At 51.3% G+C, this 24,139-nt stretch overlaps 1 protein-coding gene across 2 annotated transcripts in view; it reads right to left on the bottom strand.

Moving 5' to 3' along the window:
- Positions 1-24,139, bottom strand: part of ADAMTS10 (ADAM metallopeptidase with thrombospondin type 1 motif 10) — a 101,246-nt gene that overhangs the window by 22,351 nt on the left and 54,756 nt on the right. The window contains exons 10-15 of one of the 2 annotated variants that reach the window (XM_054013284.1): positions 21,799-21,945; positions 18,001-18,142; positions 12,073-12,180; positions 9,146-9,291; positions 8,906-8,969; positions 6,771-6,873 (exon numbers count right to left, since the gene is read on the bottom strand). In XM_054013284.1, the coding sequence (XP_053869259.1) occupies positions 6,771-6,873; positions 8,906-8,969; positions 9,146-9,291; positions 12,073-12,180; positions 18,001-18,142; positions 21,799-21,945 (710 nt within the window). The remainder of the gene's footprint in view (positions 1-6,770; positions 6,874-8,905; positions 8,970-9,145; positions 9,292-12,072; positions 12,181-18,000; positions 18,143-21,798; positions 21,946-24,139) is intronic. The other variant, XM_054013285.1, reaches the window with a different exon arrangement.

Genomic DNA, 24,139 nt, shown 5'->3' with positions numbered 1-24,139 from the left:
CAGACGAGAGGTGAAATGGAAGTTCACGGTATGTGGGAAGCCTTAATCCTGATGTCCTGGCCAAATTCCAATGTGGGTTACGGCAGTGGGCCAAATTCTTCCCTGGCTGACACGCTTGACCATTCTACTGCGGTGAACTCTGCATTAACGTACACCAGTTGAACCCATCCGCTGCTTCCCCGAGCTCCTGTGACACTCCTCACTTCCTGTCCCAATGCTGAAGAGTGCTGGCTCACTCCACCTCCCGCCCCCTGCCTTTCTGTGAGGGATCAAAGGATCTCGGTCCATCCCTGACACACCTCACAGAGACGCTATGGGGCTCTCTCAGTCTTTGCAAAGGGTTTGGAGCTCCTCCGAGGACAATGCAAATGAATGAAAGAACAACGATACTAACAACCCCGGGGGGAACAAAGTGGCTGGATTGCATGGGGCCTATTAGCCCTTTGCCATCTCGGTCTTCTGTGCTTTGTCCCGACCTGCCTGACTCTCGCTGGCGGCTGGACCAGGCTTGCACCATTACACGTCAGAGAGGCGGGTTTCCCCACCCCGTGTGTTAAAGCAGGTGTTGCCTGGGGATGTGGGCAGGGGAACCCGAGCGGCTGCAACTTGTCGCTGCTGCTCGCCGAGGTTTCTGATACTGCGGTTTCTCTTTCCCTTGGCACGGGATGCTGTGGAATAGCGGTGTTGGCTCAGCAGGGCTCCCAGGCCATTCAGTAAGGAATGGAGGAGGAGGAGGAGGAGGGAGTTTTGCCCCTGGGGTGTGGGGGGGCGAGTGGCCCAGTTCCAGATTCTTAAAGTCCATTCTGGGGGGGGCCTTTGTGAACATGCTTAGTGGGAGAACAGCCAGAGACCAAATCTGTGACCCCAGGGGCCTCACTGGCAGCTTGCTGGGAACCTAACTGGCTTGTGAATTTCAGAGAGACACATTTCTAAACAGCAAAATTCAAACCCAGTTCTGAATTTTCCCCATGTTCGAGGGGGTTTGGATCTGGCTCGTCCCAACTAAAGGCACTTCTCTGTGTTACCTGGGATATTTGCTTGCACTCAGGGGTGAAAGTAACTTAAAGGACTTACCTGTACGCCGGAGTTCTGAGCAGGAGCGTGGCCTCAACCGAAAGAGGCGTGGCCTCAACCGGAAGAGGCGGGGCCTTTCAAGATTTAAAGGCCCTGGGGCTCCGGCTGTGAGCCCCAGGGCCTTTAAATCACCCTGGAGCTCCCAGCTGCAGAGGCAGCTGGGTGCCCCGGGGCGAATTAAAGGGCCCAGGGCTCTGGCTGCCACGGAGCTCTGGGCCCTTTAAATCACCGTGGGAGCGTGGCTGCCGGAGCTCCAGCAGCGCTTTAAAGGGCCCGGGGCTCCCTGCAGCGGCTGGAGCCCTGGGTCCTTTAAATCACCGCCGCGGAAGCCGGTCCAGTCCGGCCCGGCGTTCTGGCTCTTGCCAGTACGCCGTACCGTACCGGCTTACTTTCACCTCTGCCTGCACTTGCATCTTTCTGGCTGGATCAATCGAAAAACTTCCTAACTGTCAGGGGGGTGAAGCACTGGAATAAATTGCCAAGGGAGGTTGTGGAATCGCCATCATTGGGGATTTTTAAGAGCAGGTTAGACAAACACCTGTCAGGGATGGTCTAGATAATGCCTTGAGTACAGGGGACTGGACTAGATGACCTCTCGAGGTCCCTTCCAGTCCTATGAGTCTATGAAATGGTTCGTGTGCTGCATTCACCAGGCAGGGGCTGGTCAGACTGTCAGATCCTGTGAAGCTCCTTTAAGGATCGGGGCGTACTTTGGGCTTTCTGTGCAGCGTGGTTCACCTGCTGGGATCAACTGGGGGGATCTCATCTAATCAGTTCCTTGCCATTTCAAAGTCGTTGCGCGCGGATGGCACTTCGATCTTTCCTGCTCTCTGCCTGGGGCATAGACTCCAGTCACCCGAGGACTGACATAGTTTAGTGTTTAACTAAGGCCTTTGGGTTTAATATTTGGGTGAAAATTAAAGGCTTGTGTTATACAGGAGGTCAGATCTAATGGCCCTTCTGGCCATCAACTCGATGGATATGGGTTATTTGTTGTTGTTGTTTTTTTACCTACCAACACTACAAATTCAACTGGGCTCTGAGATTCAAGCGGGACTCTTCCCTTCTCATGCATCCTGGCCAGAAATAAAGATCCACTAGCCTGAATCCTGCCTTCCTTTATTATTACTATTTATTAATTTAGAGAGAGTGCTCGGCCCTTTCCAAACCCAGAGAAACATTCCCTGTGCTAAAGGACACACAAACCTAAAAGCCAAAGATAGCTAAAAGAGGCCAGGGGATGCAACATACAAACAAAGGGCCTGATTCCGCTCCCTCCTATAGCTGTGTAAACCAGCAGTGGTTCCACTGAAGTGAATAGGGTTACACAGGTGTAAAAGTGTATAAACGAGAGAAGAATCAGGCCCAACGTGATCACAAGGATGGCAGATCTTTTGTTACCCTATTGTCTTCAAATTCGGCCCTCTCTTACCTTTTGACTTCATTGCGATTGCATGGGGTCAAGTGAGATCAGAATTTGGCCCTGCGGCTCGAATGGAGGTAACCACTCTCCCCCAGCTGGGTTGGCTCTGCAGGGTGAATAGGGTTGAAAGTTTATCTGTGTTGAGCCGCCATGGCTCTGAATACACCCCAGGGGTGGGTTTGCTGGGTAAGAAAGGGCCACTTTCCCAAACTCCTTTCTCAGGGCAGAACCGTGCTGGTTGGCTGGCTTTCCAGCGCATGTTAGTGTTGTTATTCTGCACCAGCTCATCGGCAGCTGGGAAACCACAAAGACTGATGGGACACAAGCTACTGAGCAACAAAGGATCATGGGTAAACGGTGTGAAAATTCCAAATGTTGAAAACTAGGCTGATCCACAAAACATTCATCAGGAACACCAAGACGTGTGTTCTTTGGCTTTGGTCCGGTCCGTCCAAAGTCAATAAGAAAGAACGGCCATGGGTGCTTGCATTTACCCACAATGCTTTGCCACAGAGGACGTGTTTTGTTCCTGCTGCCAGCCCGTCCCCCTCTTGCCTCCCCCAGGAAGGAATTAAAGTGCATAATAGCTTATGATGAGCAGTCTCTCCTGTTTTCAGCAGACCCTGGTTCCCCACCCCGACCCCATGAGCTGCTCCCCGCTCCCTTGGCTCTGACATTCGCCAAGAGCAAAATGAATAACTAAGCGAATAAAACAAAATAAACAAACAATTAAAGCCACATTCCAAGAGGTATCTGCTGACTGTTAAACTCGGACAGGCTGAGCTCAGCGCTTCTCGCTGGGTCTGTGTATCCTGCACTCCCAGGGTCTGGGCTCCAAGACTGTTATAAATCACCACCAGGAAAACACGCCGTGCCGGCCCCAGGCAAAACCCAACCTCAACTCGCCAGTGACCCGGCAGCTGGCGCCAGGCCTTCAGCCGACTGCTCCTATCCTCCCCGGGAACCGGCTCCCTCCCCCAGCTGAGCCATGGGGATGCTCTATGCCTTTAAACCTTGCTAATAAAGACAACTCTTGGGCCTGCTGGGTTGGCCCTAGGTGGGATCTTGCCCCGCACAGGGCCTCCCTCCCTGTCCCACACAATGGCAGCCATGTTGGCGAAAAGGTGGCATCCCGGTGCAAGAACACGGGGACATCTTGATGACCCTTGCTGTGGGAGCCGGCCCAGATCTGAGAGCTGAAGCTGGTTACCTTGGACAGGAGCCTTTCTGAGGGGGCTAGTGGAAGGGGGAATAAGGAGCCAGAGGCACTTGGAGTTGGCTTGACCAGGTGCAGGGTACCAGATTTCCCCGCAGGGTGAGGCAGCAGCTGCCAGAAACTCTCTCCCAAGGTGGCACCAGCTGAAGGAGCAGAGAGCACTATGGGAACTCAGGAAAGACTCCAGGACGGAGCGGAGTATGTCCCATGGGTGGGACTGATGCCTGGGAGAGAGAAGGGGACTGAATCCCTCTCCGCCCAGCAGCCAGACAGGAGGGAGTGGCTGGAGCACAGGAGAGAAGAGCGGGAGGTGGGTGGGAGATAAGGAGAGAAGAGCATAATCCCTGACGGATCCTTGGAAGCTTTGAGGGAACTGGTGCCACCTCTGAAGCATGAGCAGAGCAAAGGGTTTTGCGGTACGGGGTCTTGCTGCAACATGGGGCGAGGGGAGAAACCTATCAGATGCAAATGGAGGCACCTGGACAAGCCACTCGGCCTCCTGTATCTGGGAAGGTTGATTCTGTCTCTTATTAGCTGAAAACAACAACGTGGCAGATGGGATGGCCTGAGACAACCTCTCCCTCCTCCAAACAGACATGTAGCAGGTTCCCTCTAGGGTAGCACCATTGTCTTCAGCAGACTTCCCACGCCTCCCAAAGGACACCCAGCAGCACTCCCTCTGAGCTACCTTGATCCCTGGGGATTTGACCGGCCAGGCACCATTGCTGGCAGGGTCACCTCAAACCAGCCACTGATATTCCCCTCCGCAAAACAGCTGTGATAGTCCGGCTAGCGCCACCGACCCCACTGACCTCTGGGGCCTTCACATGAGGCTCAGTCAACATTTGCCTCTCAGTCCTCAGTTTCCCTTTCTTGCACTTTGGTGGTCAGGAGTCTCCTCTAATAATACTGACAACAGTCACCATTCAACGTGCTCTCTGGTATTGGGAGCTAGACAGCGTTTTCACAATGTACGCAGTTCTCCCTAGCTATTCCCAAGGTAGAGGGAATACCTCGGTAAAAGCTAGCCAGTAGCTGGGACACTAGGTTAGGATTTGGGGTACCTAGGTTCTATTCCCACTTCTGCTGGCATGACCATAGGCAAATCATTTCCCTTCTGCGTGCCTGGCTTTCCCCAAATGATACTGACTTGTCTTTGCAAAGAGCTTTGCATGAGCAGGGTGCATATGAGCAAAGTATTATTATTATTAGTTATCATCATGGCCAAAAGCAAAACCAGGATGTTTTTAAAAAGAGACAACTCCCCAGTGCTTTGCAGACATTAACTTATGATGTCTTGTGTCCTCCTCAGAGGAAGATGCGTTTTATCGTCTGATTTTTCAGATGGGGAAACCGAGGCAAGGAGCAGGGAAGCGCCTTACTCAAGGTCACAGAGGAAAATCAGGGTCAGAGAGGTGGACTGGAATGCAGGAGTCCAAGTGCAACCAGCCAATAGAGCGCTGCACCAAGCCCCGTAGTCAGACACTAGGCCACGCCTCTCTCTCAGCTGGGACTGAGCAAGAGGTCCAGGCAAGTATTTCAACTGCATTTTCCACCGTGGAATCCCACGGGGTCATTGTCTGACTTACGGCTTTGCCATTTTATTACATTTTTATTGATCCATCCCCTGCAGCCTCAGCACATCTGTTCCTGATGCAGGGTCCCCCCGGAGAGGTAAGCTTATTGACACAGCTGCAAAGGAGTTCCCCAGTCAAGTTCATTAAGCACATGAAGGAGACGCACTGTTCTTTCTTATTATTAAAAGATTTCTGCCACACAGATCTCCCCCTCCCGCCTCCCTGTTAGCCATTCACTTCTACAAGACCCGTTAGAACTGCCCGAAGAGAAGAGGGGGCACTGCTAGCAACCAGCTAGCTCAGAGGGTAGATTCCGCTCTCTTCCCCAATTGGCTGGGCACAGACTAAAATGCCAGGCACTGAAACGTGAAATCTGGGCGTGAGAGTGAGGCTAGGTGCATTATGGGTAGAGGTGGGCAAAAAATTTTCAGCGACTAGTTTATTTGCTGAAAATGACAACTTCAGGTCAACTCAACCTGTTCACGAATTTCGGTCGAATAGTTTAGGCCAGAAAAAAAAAACAAGGGGCGGGCGGGTGAAATCCTGACGACGTCAAAACGTTTCAATGTTTTTCAAAAGAAAATGGTTCAACTTTTCATTTTGAAACAACAGCTCATTTAGAAATGAAGCTACATTTATCTTAAAATCTCCCCGGAGGGTAAAACACACCCATAAATGGAATATTTTGTTTTTTCATTCGACGCAAAGCAAATTTTTTTCTGGTTTTACATTCTGACAAAAAATGCTGAAAAACGGTCATTTCATCTGACTCAAAAATACCTCCCCCCCCCCCCCGAATTTTTTGGTTCAGCCACCAAACAAACAAAAAACAATTATTCATCTAGCCCTAATTATGGGAGGATTTCACTTTTCTTCTACGGCTACGCCATCAAGTGTGGGCCAAGGCCAGAGACTGGGTAGTGAACTAAATTGAGCAGTGGTTTCAGTCACTAAGCAACTCCTGTTTTTGTCTCTGGTCTTCTTGTTTATACCACTCAGAAATTAAGGAACAATCAGATCTAAAGAAATAAACTAAACAGCTCCTCTCCTGTTGGATTTTTGTCTGCATAGCTAGGAATTTAAAAAGCAGCTGCATAGAGTAACACGAACAAGAGCAGGAGAACTGCTGGGTGGTGTCTCCAGTCAGCTGTCGGAGGAGAACAAGACTTCAATCAGCGAAGTGTGTTTCTAGTTGTCATGCAAGAGTCACTCTAAACGTGGAGGCAGACAGCTCCTAAAAAGGGACTGGGGTGCCACACGAACGGGCGACCCATGGAAAGACAGATTTGACGAAATTTGCCAATCTGTGAATTTGACGAATCTGCACATTTGATGAAGTTGCAAATCCCTGCAGAAGGAGTGAGTAACCTCCTATTAATAAGACTCTGCTCCAACTCGGGCTGCCAGAGCTCCTGAGGCCCAGAGATGTGCTGGTGAAGCAGCGAGAGGACCAGTGCCGAACAAGTCCTGTGCCACTCACCTCCTCGGTACGTCTTCCAGGTGTAGTATTTCCCTCGGAAGGGGATGTTGTCGAACTCGGCGCACTGCAGCTCTCGGAAGTCGTGGGAACCCGGAGGGCAGTCCTGCGGGGCACAGATTCAAGTGAGATTAGTGGCTTCCCTAGAGCCTAGCAGAGAGCCAGGGTGACCGTGCATAAGCCCTACAAGGAGGAACTGCTGTATCAGAGTAGAGCCACGGTCCTTTCACATGGGCATCTTGCTTCCAACAATGGCCAACGCTCGGCACGTCAAGGGGAAAGCCAATAACCCCTGCCAGTGATGTCCCTGGCCAACTGTAGCATGGGAGGGGCATCTTCTTTCTAAACCCAGGCGCAGCATGAAGGCCAATGGCACCTGCCATTGGATCCCAACCACTGGGTCTGCAGATGGGACTCCTGCTTCAAGCATCCCATTCATTTGTGAATCACGTCAGGGGTTTGATACGTAGCCAACTGAAGGCAACGGGAAGGCTCTCAACGACTAATGCAGGGGTTCTCAAACTGGGGGTCGCGGCCCCTTGGCATTGCAAGGTTATTAGGTTATTAGGTATTATGAAGGCAGCGCTGTCACCAGCAGCAGTGCAGAAGTAAGGGTGGCAATGGAGCGCTAAGTCTGCTGGGAAAAGTGATATTGGCAAAGTTTCTTCATGCCCCCAGTATTAAACAATAACTATTAAAAAAAACCCTTTAATGCTTATAACAACAATTCAGTAAAAATATGTTTTAGTCTTAATTTAAAAGTGGAGAGAAAAGGTACATTCATTAAAAAAAAAATAGGGTAATAAATTTAGCATTTAAATAATGTTAAATATAAAAATGTGTATAAGGGGGGGTCACACTCAGAGGCTTGCTTTGTGAAAGGGGACACCAATATAAAAGGTTAGAGAACCACTGGACTAATGCCATTAACATCACTAGCAGCCTGCAAAGGAATATAAAAGTTACAAAGGTTGGGGATACAGGCTTGGAGCGGAGAGTTGGCAGCAACGAAATCCCAGAATCATAGATGTTAGAGAGGGCAAAGGCTGTAGCCAGTGGCTCTCAACCTTTCCAGACAGGAGCCTGATTTGTCTTGGGTATCCCCAAGTTTTACCTCACTTTCAAATGACTTGCTCACACAATCAGATATAAAAATACACAAGTGTCACAGCACACGATTGCTGAAAAATGGCTGACTTTCTCATCTCTACCCTATAATTATAAAATAAATCAATTGGAATATAAATATTGTACTTACATTTCAGTGGATAGTATATAGAGCAGTATAAACAAGTCATTGTCTGTATGAAATTTTAGTTTGTATTGGCTTCGCTAGTGCTTTTTAATGTAGCCTGTTGTAAAACTAAGCAAATATCTAGATGAGTTGATGTACTGCCTGGAAGACCTCTGCCTACCCCCAGGGGTACCCATACCCCTGGTTGACAACCTCTGTGCTAGGCCATTCAGTCACTGTCCTTGGGAAAGATGCAGGATTGTCCTCTCCCAGACGCCTTCTAGTCTAGCTTTAGGTTAACTTTCCATTTGCCTCTCATTTGCCATTTCACCCCTTCCCTTGGGACACTGCGTCACTGTTTAATAGAAGATTTTGGGCAGGGACTTTTTGTTATGTTTGCCTTCAGTCCCTAGACCAGTGGGGCCGTGATCCCTGACCAGGGCTTGGAGCTGCTATTGCAACAAAGTCATCAGCATGATCTCAGAGTCAGAGAGTTCTCCTCAAATTCTCCTTCGTTAATTTCACCCCCGGTTCCTGGTTCTTCACTCCATGGACCACACCAAATAGCTCTTTGCCCGTCCTGCAGGTATGCGTAAGCTGTTGCCGTGACATCTCATCACTTAGCCACGTCACTCTTTCAAGCTTCAGTCACAACTGAATCCCTCTGATCGTTTCGTGGCTCTTTTCCGCACTGCCCCCAGCTTGTCAGTGTATTTCTGGTTCTGTGGATGCCAGCACGGTACCCAGGACCCCCCCGAGCCATGCAGAGAGGCACGACCCTCTCCCTGCTTTCTGATGTAACCCTTCCCCCGATTGATTTGGCCTGGGTTGTTGCCATCTCCCACCACAGATCCATGTCAACCTCACTGTCCACCATCCCCCTTAGAGCCCTTTTGCTACTTACATCGGTGTTACACGACCGATAGCGTTTCCGCTCGCCCAGGCAGTACTTCCCTCCGATGGTCGGCCTTCCAACAGAGAACAAGAGGGGAGAGAGAGGGCTAAGTGAGATGGATCACGCTGCTTGGGCACATGGCGGCTACATTCCCCGCCAGTGCAAACAGCAGTGGCAGGGCGGGGCAGCAATCCAGGGTACTCCCCCCAGGGGAAGGGTTGCATTCGGTGGCGCCAGCAGTTCACTTACCGCGGGCTGTCGCAGTGGCGGATGGATGACGATACGCCTCCCCCGCACGTCCTGCTGCACTCCCCCCAGGAGGACCAGGCTCCCCAGGCGCCGTCCACTCCCTCTGGCCGCGTACCGAAGGGCACGCACTCCCTCTTGTAGCACCACTGGGGAAACACAGAGCGTCAGCGCCCGAGAGCACACGGGCTCCTCACGGGCAGCTCCCCGCCCCGCGTCAGGCCGGCACGGCCCAGGGGACGGCCAGGATGGAGCAAGGCGAGACCCGTTTTGGGACACCAAGCACAGGGCCCAGGCCGGCTTGTGGAGGTGCAGGGATGGGTTGGCCAGGGAGGCCTCCGAGGTGCATTTTAGGGGGTGGCAGGGTGGGCTCTGGAATTTTGTCAGCTCTTTGGAAAGGGAAGCGAGGCCCAATTTCCGCTCTTGCCGGGGTGGGGTGGGGGAGGGCAACAGTGCAGGTGTTGAGGCCCGGATTGACCCTCCTGCCATGATCCACTGCTGTTCGTGAGCTTTTGGATTGGCAGCCCCAGGCCGCATCCAGCCTCCGAGGCAGACAGAGGCCATGTATCCATTCCGCGTGCCCAGGGCTAGCTGGCCGGTTCATCCCAGCACTCGCATATTGTGATCAGCAGCGGTGGAGGAAGGAAAGAAGCCTGCCCAGCCATACGGGGCAAAGACGATGTCAGCTCCAACACCCCAGAGTCATGCCCTTCTTTTCTCTGACTCATGTCTCCCTCCCCGGCTCTTCCGCGATCTGCCTCTAGAGGGTGCCAAGGAGCAACATGGGTAGCACGGCCTGGACCCTGGGGCCAAGAGTGAGCAGCAGCAGCTCTTGGTACCAGACACCCCACAGGAACCGATTCCCAGAGAGCAACTACGACAGTCCATTGGAAAAAAACCACAGAGAGTCGAAGCTGGATTACCCAGAAATCTCCGAGTTGCCATAACCCAGAGGGCTGGTAAATCAAGAGAGTAGGCAGGAGAAGTCTTTATGTACCACTTAGAACGCAACTGCGGCGCTTTCCCCTTCAGGCTAATCTCTGATAGCCAAAACAGCTTTGCTGCTTCCTACAATTTGATCCTTATTCCCCCACCAGCCCAAAGGGGAAAAGCCAATGCAGACCTGAAGGCGCAGATCTAGCAAGGCGTTCAAGGTGGGGGGCTGGCCCAGCAAGCAAACCAAAGAGGGAGATATCCAAGCTCCGGATTACCAGGAACTTTAGCTAACAGGGGTTCTGAAAAAGCAACATTCCGTTGACGCTTATATCAACCAAAGACCCTCAAAACACTTCATAACCATGAATACATTAAGCCTCACATTCCATCTTGTGAGGTTGATCAGTACCATCATCCCCATAACACAGATGGAGAAACTGAGGCATACAGAGGTGAAGTGACTTGCCCGGGGTGAAGTGACTTGCCAGTGAGTCAATGTCAAGGGCTGGGAATAGAACCCCGGAGTTCTGGGTGTTCTAACTCCTAGACACATTGCCTCTCTTTAGAAAGCTGCCAATCACTAATGACTGGTAGAAAAGGGAAAAAAAAGAAGAAATTAATAGAAAAAAAATCATGGGTAGAAAATTTTCTCATGGTGCGTGGAGAGCCCTGACCAGCAGGGATGCCCAGCTTCTACATCCGAGGTTCTCAAACTGGGGGTCGGAACCCCTCAGGGGGTCACGAGGTTATTACATGGCGGGGTCGCAAGCTGTCAGCCTCCACCCTAAACCCTGCTTTGCCTCCAGCATTTATAATGGTGTTAAAAGTATTAAAAAGTGTTTTTAATTTATAAGGGGGGGGTCGCACTCAGAGGCTTGCTATGTGAAAGGGGTCACCAGGACAAAAGTTTGAGAACTACTGTTCTAGATGCTGTTTCATACATTTCAATCTGATTTACAGCTGAGTTGAGGAACAACACGCTTGTCAATTTCTGCCTCTTCTTCTGCCTGAAACTCTCAAACCTATTAATGATTTGAAAGGATTCTTGAATTTCTTTGCAACAAATTCCCCCCATTGGAAAAACTCACGTTCATTTCATTGTGAATGTTCAGGGCCTGATTCTCCATCATGTACATTGTGCAAAGGGCACGTTAGTCATTAACAGCCAGCTTTAGTGACCCACGTCACTCTGGCTGCACGAGGTCCGGGGCAATGGAGAACCAGGCCTTCAGTAGTCAAGCTCTGAAATTCACGCTGGGTTGGCTAGTCACGTGATGTTGAGCCTGTTCCCCGATTGGGTGGCATGCAGCTAACCAACGCAGCGTGACTAACAAGCGTCAATTTCACAGACTGACCTTAGTGCTCAGTGAATAGCCTTAAACATCTCCTCCCTCGAGTATCAGCAGTGGAAATTCTGAGCGAACATGAAGGGGGCGTGGACGCTGCCAAATCACAACTCACTTTCCAAAGAGATAGTCATGGCAACACACACAGCCAAAACGGTCCACGCTTCAGCTGACCGGAAAAAGTGAAGGGTTAATAACACCGAGCTTTATCTAGCTCTTTTCATCCGGTAGATTTCAAAGTGCCGCACAAGCCATTATCCTTGCTTTACAGAAGGGGAAACTGAGGCATAGATAAGTGACTTGCCTGAGACCACCCAGCAGGCCAGAGGTGGGAACAGAACCCACGTCTCCTGCGTCTATCCATTACACCACAGGGCCTACCTGCAGCTGGATTTTGGGCATCATTGGAGTGGGGGGTTATAGAGTCTCTCACTTAAACCTAAAATGAATTGAAATTCAATGATGCTCCTTGGTAGATTCCAGCCTTAATCTCCAGGTCTACCCCCTCCACACTGGGACACTAGAGGCAGGGGTGGGCACACAGTGCTTTCAAAACACTCACCAAATGCAGCAGTAATCATGCTAATCATCAGAAAATTGCTTCAACCACACAGTGTCAACTCACGCTGGTGCCCTGGGCTTCCTTACCCCCTTTTCAATGGTATTGGTTTGGCATATGGTCCCCTCAGCGGCCGGTATGCTGTTGGTAATGCAGCGGTTGCTTTTGCTCAGACACCATAACTCACTGCAGACTTCCTGGAAAGAGACGTCATCGGTGGTGGGGGGGGAAGAAAAAAGAAACAAACAGAGCCAAGGTTAGGAATCACTTGTGCGAGCAGCAGCTAGGGTTGCAGTAGCAGCACTTTGGTGTCTTTGAGAAGCTCCAGCTGGTCTGGGACATTCTAGGAATGAAAACATTTTCAGTGGGGAAAATACAAAACCGGGATCATATCTGGAGAGGCGCTTAGCCCTCGCAATGCACACTGAGTGCAGCCCCTCTTGGGATCTGGCCCGAGGATATTTCTGGTTCTTTGGACACCATTCATTGTCCATTCGGAGACACGGGAGCAGAGTTTTCAAAGCTGGACACCTGTGTTGGAAGCACCAAAGTGGCACTAAGGCAACAAACTGTGCCCCCAGCGCATCCGAACTCCATTTTTAACAGAAGATCCCTCGCGGAAAAAGTGTCTCCCAGGATTACCCGGTACGTCCAATTCTAACCCGGTGTGTTCAGCCCTTCCCCTTCTCCCAGTCCTTCCCTTCTTGGGTGATGCTCGCGGGAATGTCTCCTTCTCTTGGTCTCAGTTATGAATACGAGGGAACAGATCCTGGCCCCTCCTGTCAGCCTCTTGGTGCCAGGTGGATGGAGATCTGTGTTTACAGGGCAACTGGGAATCCCCAAGAGATGTCAAGCTGGTTTCGATGGTTTATGCCATTTTTCTCCTGGCTCCCCGAAACACCACAGAAAGTGCACTAGAGGGGGGTGTGTGTACCGGCACTACAACTGTCCCCAGATGGTGTAACGGTCCTTAGGGGACCGTTCCAGCTGGAAGACTTTAGATCTGCCTTTAGGAGGCTCTCAGTTATGCCAGGTGCTGAACTGGCACCAGGACTGGAGGAGAGGGAGGCTGGCTTAGAGAGTCTCCTTCTCTCTCATCAGGTCCTGCCCTGAGTGCATCTCGGCCCTCAAATTCCACTCCTCCTTCGAAGCAGCTCTCAATCCAAGTTCCAGGTTCTCAAGCCCAGTCCCACCAGGACCCCTCATGGGCAGCGGGCGAGCAAAGCTCCCCTCGGCTGGGCCTTTTCTCCCCTCGGTCCATTTAAAGCCCACCCAAAAGTCAGTTCCGTCACAGAGACTCTGCCAATCCGTCACAGCTGCTCAATTGGAAAACGCAGAAGTCTCGGAACCTGCTCTGGCCCCCAATCTTCTACATCCAGACTTCAGCACCTGCAAACCGCAACGCAGCACCTAAGGAGGGTGGCTGAGTTGGTTGCCGGATCTCTGTGGTGGCCCTTTTGGTATTAGAAGCAGCCTATTTGAACTTTTCAGCGTTACACAGAAAGTGACTCCCTGGGGAGAGGGGGGGGAGTTCATCTAGGTGTGTGGGTATTAAAAAGAAAATGATAGTTTTTTTTTTATTATGGTAGAAACGGCCTGAGATGTGAGAACAGGAGCTAAAGGGGCCATGGTCCTCCATTAACCCAGCCTCGGCAGGGCAGGGATATCCGATATGCTAATAGTGAATAAAGGCTTTACGGCGTGGATTGCAAGGCCTCTTAAAACACTGCCACCTACCAGCTGAGTCCTTTGCTCTAGCCACTACGTGGCATGACTAGAGCGGCAGACCCGCTTAGCACTGACCAGGTGCTGGAAGGAGGTTGGCAGCAGAGAAGTGAAGGCCACTGGCTGATACAGAGGGAGGATCAAATGGGATTCAGGATCTAGGGAAGGTGGCTGCTGGGCCTCCCCCAGAGATGCAGGGACAATGGGATTCGGAATCCAGTGCCATATGCACTGGAGTCAGGGCTTCTTCGGAGACCCGGGGCTTGCGGTATTGAGGACCCGGCGGCACGCACATCACGCTCTCAGCCAGGCCTGGCTGCGATCCGAGCAGGAGAGCTGAGGCCTTAGCTATAATCAGCCAAAGAAAGCTATAGCTCATCGGCACTACAGGCCCGGGGCTTAGGGTTGATGAAACCTCCAGGAACGTGTCCGACCAAAGTTGGCAACTCTACCGGTGCTGCTGATAGAGAACGAGGCAAAACCCTCCCAACCTCTGGCCTCCCCCTCATTCCCAAAGCGGCAAGAGCAGACAGTACCGCGCTCGTGCAGGCCGCCAGCCTGCAGTCAGGTGACAGGCCATTCATCACGCCTTCCTCTCTCATCTGAGCGCGTCAGGAGGAAATCCCCTTTGGCCCCTGTGAAGGCAGCGCTCAGAACAGGAGCCGACACCCCAGGACGATAAATGAACTCGTTCAGCACGTGGGAATCCCCCTGATGGGTGCCGAAGGGGGCAGGACGTGAACCCGACCCTGGTGCTAATCCCATTGTTACTGGAGTTACCATACGAGGGGACTAAGGACAAAGAAATACCGTAGTATCTTGCAGTAATGACCCAACACCCTAGAGGCTGGGCGTCTCAAAGGGCTGTAAAGGCGTCCGGCACCCAATTCCCACTGAGGTTCAGTGGGATGCAGGCAGGCGCCTAACTCCCTTAGGCAAACCCCAGCGACTAACCTCACTACTGCCCCTGATTAGAGGAAGGAGAAGTCATCTCTGCTTATTGATATGTGCCTACCACTCTTCATGCCTGTTCACCCTGCAGAGCCAACAGAGGGATGGGAGAGGGAGTCTGCTCCTTCTTGTGCATCAACAGAATTGCTTGATGAGCTTCTACCAGATACATCTGGGCAGCCCATTGAAGGGCAGAGGCTCCACAGGCATCGCTGGGTTTGTCTACACTGCACACTAAGCCCAGGCTGACTCCAGTTTGATCCCAAGGCCCCCTTCGGTCCCCACACCAATCAGTCTAACTTGGGTCACCCAGCACTTAGGACCTGCGTCCTAGGACCCTGCTAGGGAAGTGGATCAGAACCTGAGTCTCACTGTGACTTGGGTCCAAGCCCTATCGTTTTGCAATGTGGACGCGGGTTGAGCCACAGACCCGAGTTAGGTGGTCTGGGTGATGCAGGACGGACATGTTAGCACAGCTGGGAGACCCAGCTCCAGCATTTGTAAACCCAGGTTTACAATGCAGTGTGGACACAAAAGCACAGGTCCCATAGACCCGGGTTTAGTGTGCAGTGTAGACAGACCAAAAGAGGGCAGAACTGGAAGACAATCTTTCTGTTAAAAAAAAAAAAAAAACACAAGGAGTCCTTGTGGCACCTTAAAGACTAACAAATTTATTGGGGCACAAGCTTTCGTGGGCTAGAACCCACTTCATCAGAGGTATGAAGTAAAAAATACAGGAGCAGGTATAAAAACATGAAAGGATGTGGGTTGCTTTACCAAGTGTGAGGTCAGTCTAACGAGATAAATCAATTAACAGCAGGATACCAAGGGGAGGAAAAATAACTTTTGAAGTGATAAGAGAGTGGCCCATTACAGACCGTTGACAAGAAGGTGATGAAGTGGGTTCTAGCCCACGAAAGCTTATGCTCAAATAAATGTGTTAGTCTCTAAAGTGCCACAAGGACTCCTGTTTTTGTGGTTTTGTTTTTTACCATTTCTATAGTCACTGTTCTGGGTAGTACTCTACCCAAATTCATTAAGGTGAAGAAGAATGTGCAGGTCCTCGGGCATCACATGGTTAGGGGCAGCTGTAGACTTTGGGTCAATTACTCTAGAATACTGCAGGTGTTTGCTTTTCTTTTTTTCCCCCCCACAGGATGCATCTACATAAGCTAAAAGGGAGCTGGGGAATGGGTGCGTGAACTTGGAAAGGTTCCATTCCACATTTGCAAATACAATAACAATCAGCCCTTGTTCATGGATTCATTTTAAGGCCAGAAGGGAACATTAGATTATCTAGTTTGCTCTCCTGTATAACACAGATCATAACATTTCAAACAACCTCAACTTCATTGAGCCCAGTCACTTGTGTTTGACTAAAGCAGAATCTACAGAAAAGCCTCCTGTCTTGCCTTGAAGACCTCAGGATATGGAGAATCGACCTCCTCCCTTGGTAGTTTCTTCTTGACTGTTAGAAATGTGGGCCTTATTTCTAGTTTGAATCTGGCTTTAGCTTCCAGCCATCAGTTTTTTGTTCGGCCTTTCTCTGCTAGATTACAGACCCCAGTGAGATCTCCCGATGAGTCCGAGCTGATTGATAATCATCTGGTTTAATCCTGCCAGTCCCACAGAGCCGACACGGCTGCAGGAGGGTGAGCAAGATTCTCCTCTGTCTTGAGCATCAGGTCAAATGACCAGTTAAGTTCCGATTTCAGAATCGTGTCGGTTGCTGATGATGCTAGAAGCAGAGAGAAACCAGCGTGGCCATCAGATCCCCACCATGAGCTGGTGGTGGCCGCCCATGAAAAAGAAACTCACTTTGCCTTGTAAGCAGAGTGAACTGCGGTGGGAGCTGCTGATGGATGCAGAGATGCCATCATTAGAGAATCGCTCTCTGGGTCATAATTGCAGGAAGTGAAATGCATCCGAGGGGCTCTTTGTGCATCTCTAGAGCAAGTGATGGGCCAGACTCTGATCTCAGTTACACGAGTGTCAATCCAGAGTCACTCCATTGGCTTCTGTGGATTTCCTCTGGATTTACACTGGTGTAACTGAGATCAAGATCTGGTCTTACTCTCTTTTCTTCCTGGCTGTTTTTCTTTTCTAACCCTAGTTTGGCTCCCCCCATGGACCCACCAGTGGTGAGCAGAGATGGTAATTTTACTGTAGTTTAGTTTCCTCCTCATTTCTCTGTGGCCTCCCCAACTCCAACAGATCCATCGTGCGGCGCCCTCGGAGACCTGCAAACCGCTCCTCCATGAATCGGCGTGGAGGCCCAGTCCACATTCCCAGGCTGAAAGGCAGCACCAGGCCCATCTTTCCTGCTTCCTCTTGGGATGGTCTGAGTCTTTTACGTTTCATGCTGGAAGTGAATCAGTTTTGAATCCCTCCACCTTCTTCCCCATCTAGGGTGAGGCCTGCTTCCCCCGACTAGCTCACGGGTGATGCAGCTTGCACTTGGCCAGATACATCCCTTCCAGCCTGACATCAAAGCTACTAAAGCACCTTCCTGCTGGGTTCAGTCTCCAACTCAGGTGGATTCTCTGTGCACTCTTTGGGAAGCTGGGCCTTTCACATACCGCTATTAACTCTTTGGTGCACAGGCCTCCAGCTGAAGTTCCAATCGGACAGGCTGTTCAGACCCAGCGCAGGTGGGGAACGGAGCAGTTATGTCAGGCAGCACTTCAGGGACAGGCCTGGTGGCGGATACGGTTCACCTCCAGAGGAGTCTGGCCTTCCACAACAGACGTTCCCTGGCTTCAGCAGCTTCCCCCTGAGTTGATTGGCTGAGTGTGAAAGAGGCAGAGGGGCATTCTGGGGAAAGGCAACGGCTGGTTTAATGTCCCAAAGCTCTTTCACCATTGGGACTGTCTCATCTGAGAGAGACCGATCCTCTGTGAAGTATCTCTGTCCGTTTCCCCAGGAAAGAATTCCCACGGGAGGGGTTTCTCCTCCTAATTTGCGCGTGTGTGTGAGGGAGTTCTCCAGCCAGCTCCCAATAACGACGACGAAAATTACCAGTGTGAACAAACCCCAGCCATCACCCGCCAACCGCTCCAGCGAGGACTATGGTGCTCCCTAAGCAGCGGATGAATTGGGCGAGTGGTTTGCTTCCGCCAGAGCTGAGCGGATGGAAACCGAGCTCAGCTGAGCTCGCCCTTCGCAGATCTGACTGGCCCCTTCTGCCCTTTCACAGCAAAGCTAACGGGGAAAGTGCTTTTGTTTCACGCAAGCCAGCAAAGCCTCGTGGGAGGTGGAAGAACGGCCCCGATGGCCCAAGCCCTTCGCGGCCCAGCCCTCCGCCCCCTCAGAACCGATAGTAAAGCAGGAAGGCTCTCTACCCCGTATTTACACTGGCGAGATTTAACTCCGTACTGGAAACGGCACTGCTCGTCCGCGTCATAGGCCTGTCCGGGAGCCACCGTTGGGTAGATGAAGTCTTGCTTGGGAGGAGCGTTGTTCAAACACAGTCCCATGCCTGAGCTGGAGAAGAAATAGAGAATCACAGATGGGAAACCTGTGCAGACAAATGGGGTTATAACCAGCCAGCTGAGAATGAGTGATGGGTTTGGAGGTGAGCCTGGGTTACCTCTCCAAACAGCTGGAGTCTGCACAACTGGGATGGAAACCTCAGTGGGACAGGCTTTGTCGAGGTCTCTCAGCACCTCCACCTCCAGACAGAGCCAGGAAGTGCAGAGGCTGCTAGGAAAATGACATGAAACAGGAGGACAAATGAACCAAACTCTTCCGAACCTCATAAAAGGCTCCGTCTGAGTTTTCAGCAAGGACCCAAATACTACAGTGATGGCGGCAGTGGAGATACCAGAGACACAGGGATCTAGAACTTCAGACTGGTTCTCCTGCTACTCAGATTGGAGTTGGGGTCAACCTGCAAAGTCTGGATCTGAGTTTCAAGCTTTCCTTGAACTCTAGAGCCGTATGGTGCTGGGGTTTCAGGTCTACCCATTGTGAAGTCTGGGGCCCCCGGGCAGCAGGAAGAGGATAAGAGAAGGGAAGGGAGTGGGAAGGTTAGTCCTGTGACCAAAACACAAGGCCAGGGCTCAGGAGAACTGGATTCTGTCCCCAGCGACTTGCTGGCCGACCTTGGGAAAGTCACCTAGGGCAAGATTTTCAAACAGGTTGTCCTAAATTTAGGAAGTTGAATTTGGGCCTCTGAGTGTCTGAAGATGCTGAACGCACCCAGCCTCTATCGGCTGTGGCAGGATTTGAGTGCATTCAGCTCCTCTGACAGGCCGCTTTCATTTAGGCACCGAAATATGGACTAAGTTTAGGCACTCAAGTTTGCAAGGGTCGGCTTTAATCTCTCTGGAGGGATTTTCAAAGGTATCCAGGGGAGTGAGGCACCCAACTCCCTGTGACTTTCAGTGGGTGCCTAACTCCCATAGGCCCCTTTGAAAAGTCAGCCCTCTATCTGTAGGCTGGAGATAATTATACTGACCTACCTTACAGGGGCAATTTTGGGACTTATTTAATGTTGATAAAGTGTTCGGAGATCCGCCCTCTGTAAGGGCAAAGGACTAGGCTCTGATTCAGCAAAGCACTTATGCACGTCCTTAATTTTCGGTAAATAAGTGTGGTTCTGTGGACTGCTGGGTTTGAAGCACTAGCCTATATGCTTTGTGTCTTGTTGCCCACCCCTCTAAGCTACCCACTCGGACAGGTGGCCTTTTGGGTATCAGATCCGATGGAGAATGCATGGCTGGAAGGAGCAGGTCTGAGCGCAGAGCTTCTGCGCTTCTAGATCCCAGCATCACGTGCCTGGAGTTAGCTGGAGCTCTTCACGCAGGAGCCACATGGCACAAAAATGCTACAATGAACAATGGCTGGAACACTCCTGCTTTTCCCAGCTTGCCATGTGTGTGCCAGGCCGTCGTGGGGATGCCCAAGTTTTGCAAGAACTTTGCCTTTCCCTCCCGCACCACAGTCCCTCCTTGCTGCCATGTTCTTTTCTGAAATCAAATCTCCAGTCATCACTCCCATGGCCGCTGTGGCACAAGAGGACCATGTAGGTACATGCATCTGAGCGGGGGTGGACGGAAGGGATGGCAAAGGGGACTAAAGTCAACTCTCCATCCCCGGCCAACCAGTTGAGACCCTTCAGGGCTCTGTGCCAACAATGGAAACCTCTTTGGTGAGACCACATTTCTCCGGCACTATCGAGGGAATGCTCTTTGCCATGTTGCGTGTGCAGAGTTCGCTGCAGCCAAAGACGAGCTGCCAGAACTGGAATTTCATGGTAAAGCCTCATGTCCCAGCCAAGGGGAGGAAAACTCACGCCCTCGGGGTCCCATCGGAAAGATTTGTGTTTGTTACATTCTTTAAAAATTGCAACTGGAGGAGTCTTTGTTTTACCCCTTACTCTAGAAGGCTCTGATGCTTGGACCATTCTAAGACTAGACCAGTGGCTGATGACCCCAGTACATTGTTTGCTCCTATCCAGCTTCAGTTTAAAGTCAGCATCATCTTTCTAGCAGAGACAGGGGTCCACATCACACCGACAACCCCCCATCACAACTGGTGCTAACCTGCGCCTCCTTGATAGGAAAGCTGAGGACTGCATGGCCACAGAAATGGAGCCTTCTTGTCCCTGGGAGTCCTGCTTGATCAGGACTGCACTGCATTGCTAGGACGGGGTATGATTTTCAAAAGCACATCAGTGGCTTAGGAGCACATGTCCCATCGATATTCAGTGGGACTCATGGGAGAGAAGTTCAAAATCACCAAAGGAACTTTGGTGCACAAATCTTGGTGACAATAACTAGGACTTGTGCACCTAAATCCCAAAAGGTGCTTTTGAAAATCTCTCCCATGGCTCCTAAGTTGCTTAGCTCAGGGGAGGGCAAACTACGGGCGGGAGGCCGGATCTGGCCCATCAGGGCTTTCAATCCAGCCTGCGGAATTGCCAACCCCATGGCGCAGCAGGGCTAAGGCAGGCTCCCTGCCTGCCCTGGCCCTGCGCTGCTCCTGGAAGCGGCCGGCACCACGTCCCTGTAGCCCCTGCGGGAGGAGGGGGCAGAGGGATCTGTGCATGGTCCTCACCTGCAGGCACCGCCCCCCGCAGCTCCCATTGGCCGGGAAGGGGGAACCGTGTCCAATGGGAGCTTTGGGAGTGGTACCCACAGGTGAGGGCAGTGCACGGCAGAGCCGCCTGCCCCACACCACCCCCAGGAGCCACTGCCGGACATGCTGACCACTTCCGGGGCAGCGTGGGGCCAGGGCAGGCAGGGAGCCTGCCTTAGCCCCTCTGCGTGCCACTGCCACCCTGGAACCGCTTGAGGTAAGTGGTGCTGGGCAGGAACCCTTCTAGCACCCCACACCCCAACCCCCTGCCCTGAGCCACCAATCCCTGCCCTGAGCCCCTGATGCACTCAGCACCGCTCCTGCACCCTAACCCCCTGCCCTGAGCCCTCTCCTGCACCCCGCACCACTCCTGCACCCCTAACCCCCTTGCCTTGATCCCCTTCCTGCACCCCACACTTCCTCCTGCATCCCAACCCCCTGCCCTGAGCCCCCTCCTGCACCCCGCACTCCCTCCCACACCCCAACCCCCTGCCCCATCCCTACATTCCTGGCTCTGCATGCAATTTCCCCACTCAGCTGTGGCCCTCGGGCCAAAAAGTTTGCCCACCCCTGCCTTAGCTATATCTGAAAATCCTCTTCCACAGCGTATGGGGGAAGCTGGTTGTGCTGCTGCCCATGCTGCGTGGATAAAGAGAGGAGCTGACTCTCCCGGGCACCTTTCCTCAACACGCAAACCCCTCTCCGCACTTCCTGGCTCAACCAAAATCCTTTGAAAGGTCTCAAAAAGCTGGTGGTTTGTTTGGGAAATTCCTGCAAGTTGGGAGGATCTATGGAAAGGTCTGGATGCTGCAGGGCCAGGTAAGTCGGGAGAGTTAGTGGCATTAGCAGAGGGTAAATGTACAGAGAGGAGGGGAAATGCATTGTTGGCTGGGAAAGGGCTGGATATTGGAAGCCAGGGAACAGAATGCATATGGGGCAGGAGCATGTGGGGTAATTTATGAGGATGGGCAGGGGAAGCCAAGGGAATCGCTGTCAGAGGCTGGAGAAGTCTCTGCGCCTGGGGGAAAAGGGTGGGTGGGGCTGGCCAGGTTTCTTACTCCAGGAAGCTGGTGATATAATCTCGGCTGCAGGTTGACCATACGAAGGGGTTGGTCTTCATGGTGATGTGAGCCGCCATGAGCTTGGCCGTTTCCTGCCCGCGGGAGCCGCAGCCATTGCCAACTCCATCATGGTTCATGCCGAACCTGGAAAAGGTCACAACAACAACGACAAAGACGCGAGCTGCGGTTACAAGCAGCTGACGTCCCTCCAGTGTGTCTGGGCACAGAGCCACATGCCGAGATGGCCAGTCTCCTCGGCTGGGGGAAGTCAGTAAGGGATGCTGGGCCGATGGAAGACGCCCTGGGAGCTGGGGACTTTTGGGTGCAACCGGTCAGCTTTGCCTGCCCTGCCTGGGTAACCCCTCTTCTCCGGGCCTCCCACCACTTCCAGTTTCTGATCCCTCCCTCAGGCAGGGGACTAGGAGTGGGAAAATATGGAAGAACTGGAGCGGGGAAGAACAGCGAGGATCTGACCACATGGCTGAGTGGGGAGACGGGGCTGGCGGCAGAGAAGATTTGGGGGGATGTAGGGAGCTGTGTCCTGGCATTCACTGGGAGATAGAGGAATCTCACTTGATCAAAGAGCGGGAGGGAGAGTGGGGATGGAGGTGGGACTCAGTCTGGGAGGAGGGAGATGGACCAGGGAGGAGTTTACTCAGTTCTAGTCTCTGAGTTCCATATCCTGTTAATTGTTTCAGGACCCTGCAGACCAGGGGTAGGCAACCTATGGCACGCGTGCCGAACACGGCACACAAGCTGATTTTCAGTGGCACTCACACTGCCTGGGTCCTGGCCGCCGGTCCGGGGGGCTCTGCATTTTAATTTAATTTTAAATGAAGCTTCTTAAACATTTTAAAAACCTTATTTACTTTACATACAACAAAAGTTTAGTTCTATATTATAGACTTATAGACAGAGACCTTCTAAAAATGTTAAAATGTATGACTGGCACGCGAAACCTTCAATTAGAGTGAATAAATGAAGACTCGGCACACCACTTCTGAGAGGTTGCCGACCCCCGCTGTAGACTGTTCTCGTATTGTTTCTTTCCCCTGCGTCTTCAGCTTCACTAGCCTTACTTTCCAATTTCGCTTATCTTTTTTGGCATTGTTTCTTTCCTGCTTTGCCAAGGAGGAACAAGAAAATAGATGGGTGGAACACTTTAAAGAAGTGCTAAACCAACCAGAACCAATTACAAGACTGGAATTTAACAATGATAAACCATTAGACCTAGATACAGATTTGTCTGAGGTAAAAATCGAAGAAGTAAAAAAATGCATTGCAGAAGCTGAAAAACAACAAGGCGCCTGGTTTGGACGGCATTCATCCTGAGATGCTTAAATATGGAGGCGAAGACACGGAACGAGTCATCTGTTTGCTGTGCAGCAAAATATGGACGGAGGAGAAAGTGCCGGAAGAATGGACCCTTGGTATCATAATTAAGTTACCAAAGAAAGGTGATCTAAACAATTGTTCAAATTGGAGGGGAGCGACACTTCTATCTGTCACAGGAAAAGTATTAGCAGTGGTCCACCAGAACAGAATGAAAGGAAAGATGGATACCATCCTACGTGAACAACAAACTGGATTTAGACAAGGGAGATCGTGCACAGACGCTATTTTCACCCTGAGACGGATTATTGAGAACACAATTGAATTTCAAGGCAGTCTTGCCATTGATTTTGTGGACTTTCAAGAGGCATTTGACAGTGTAAACAGAGAAACAATGTGGAAAATGGTGGAACAATATGGAATTACAACAAAATTAATTAACATTATGAAGGCATTCTACGCCAACTCAAAATGCTGCATTAATATGGAAAAGGGATTGATAGAACAAGGAGCAATGGTCTCAAGTTGCAGTGCGGGAGGTTTAGGTTGGATAGTAGGAAAAACTTTTTCACTAGGAGGGTGGTGAAGCACTGGAATGGGTTCCCTAGGGAGGTGGTGGAATCTCCCTCCTTATTGGTTTTTAACAGTGATACATATGGCCTAAAATGGAACAATTCATGGCTATTTGATCTAGGCTTTGCTGATGGCATCGCTCGTATCAATGAAGATGCCAACGGACTACAAAAATGTACAAATCAAGTAAAAGAAGTAACGGAGAAGATAGGTTTGAGATACGATGCAAAGAAATGTAAAGTCATGTTAATGGGGACTATAGGGACAGAAATCAAAATTGAAGAAGAGAAACTGGAGAAGGTGGACAATTTTACGTATCTTGGAAGTACCATCAGCCAAGAGGGTACTAGTTCCGAGGAAATAATAAGGGTATGTCTACACTACCCACCGGATCGGCGGGCAGTGATCGATCCAGCGGGGGTCGATTTATCAC

The sequence above is a fragment of the Malaclemys terrapin genome, chromosome 24, assembly GCF_027887155.1.
Source record: "Malaclemys terrapin pileata isolate rMalTer1 chromosome 24, rMalTer1.hap1, whole genome shotgun sequence".
NCBI lineage: Eukaryota > Metazoa > Chordata > Testudines > Emydidae > Malaclemys > Malaclemys terrapin.
Note: the sequence above shows the minus strand (reverse complement) of the source record. Positions and strands in the feature narration are given on the sequence as shown.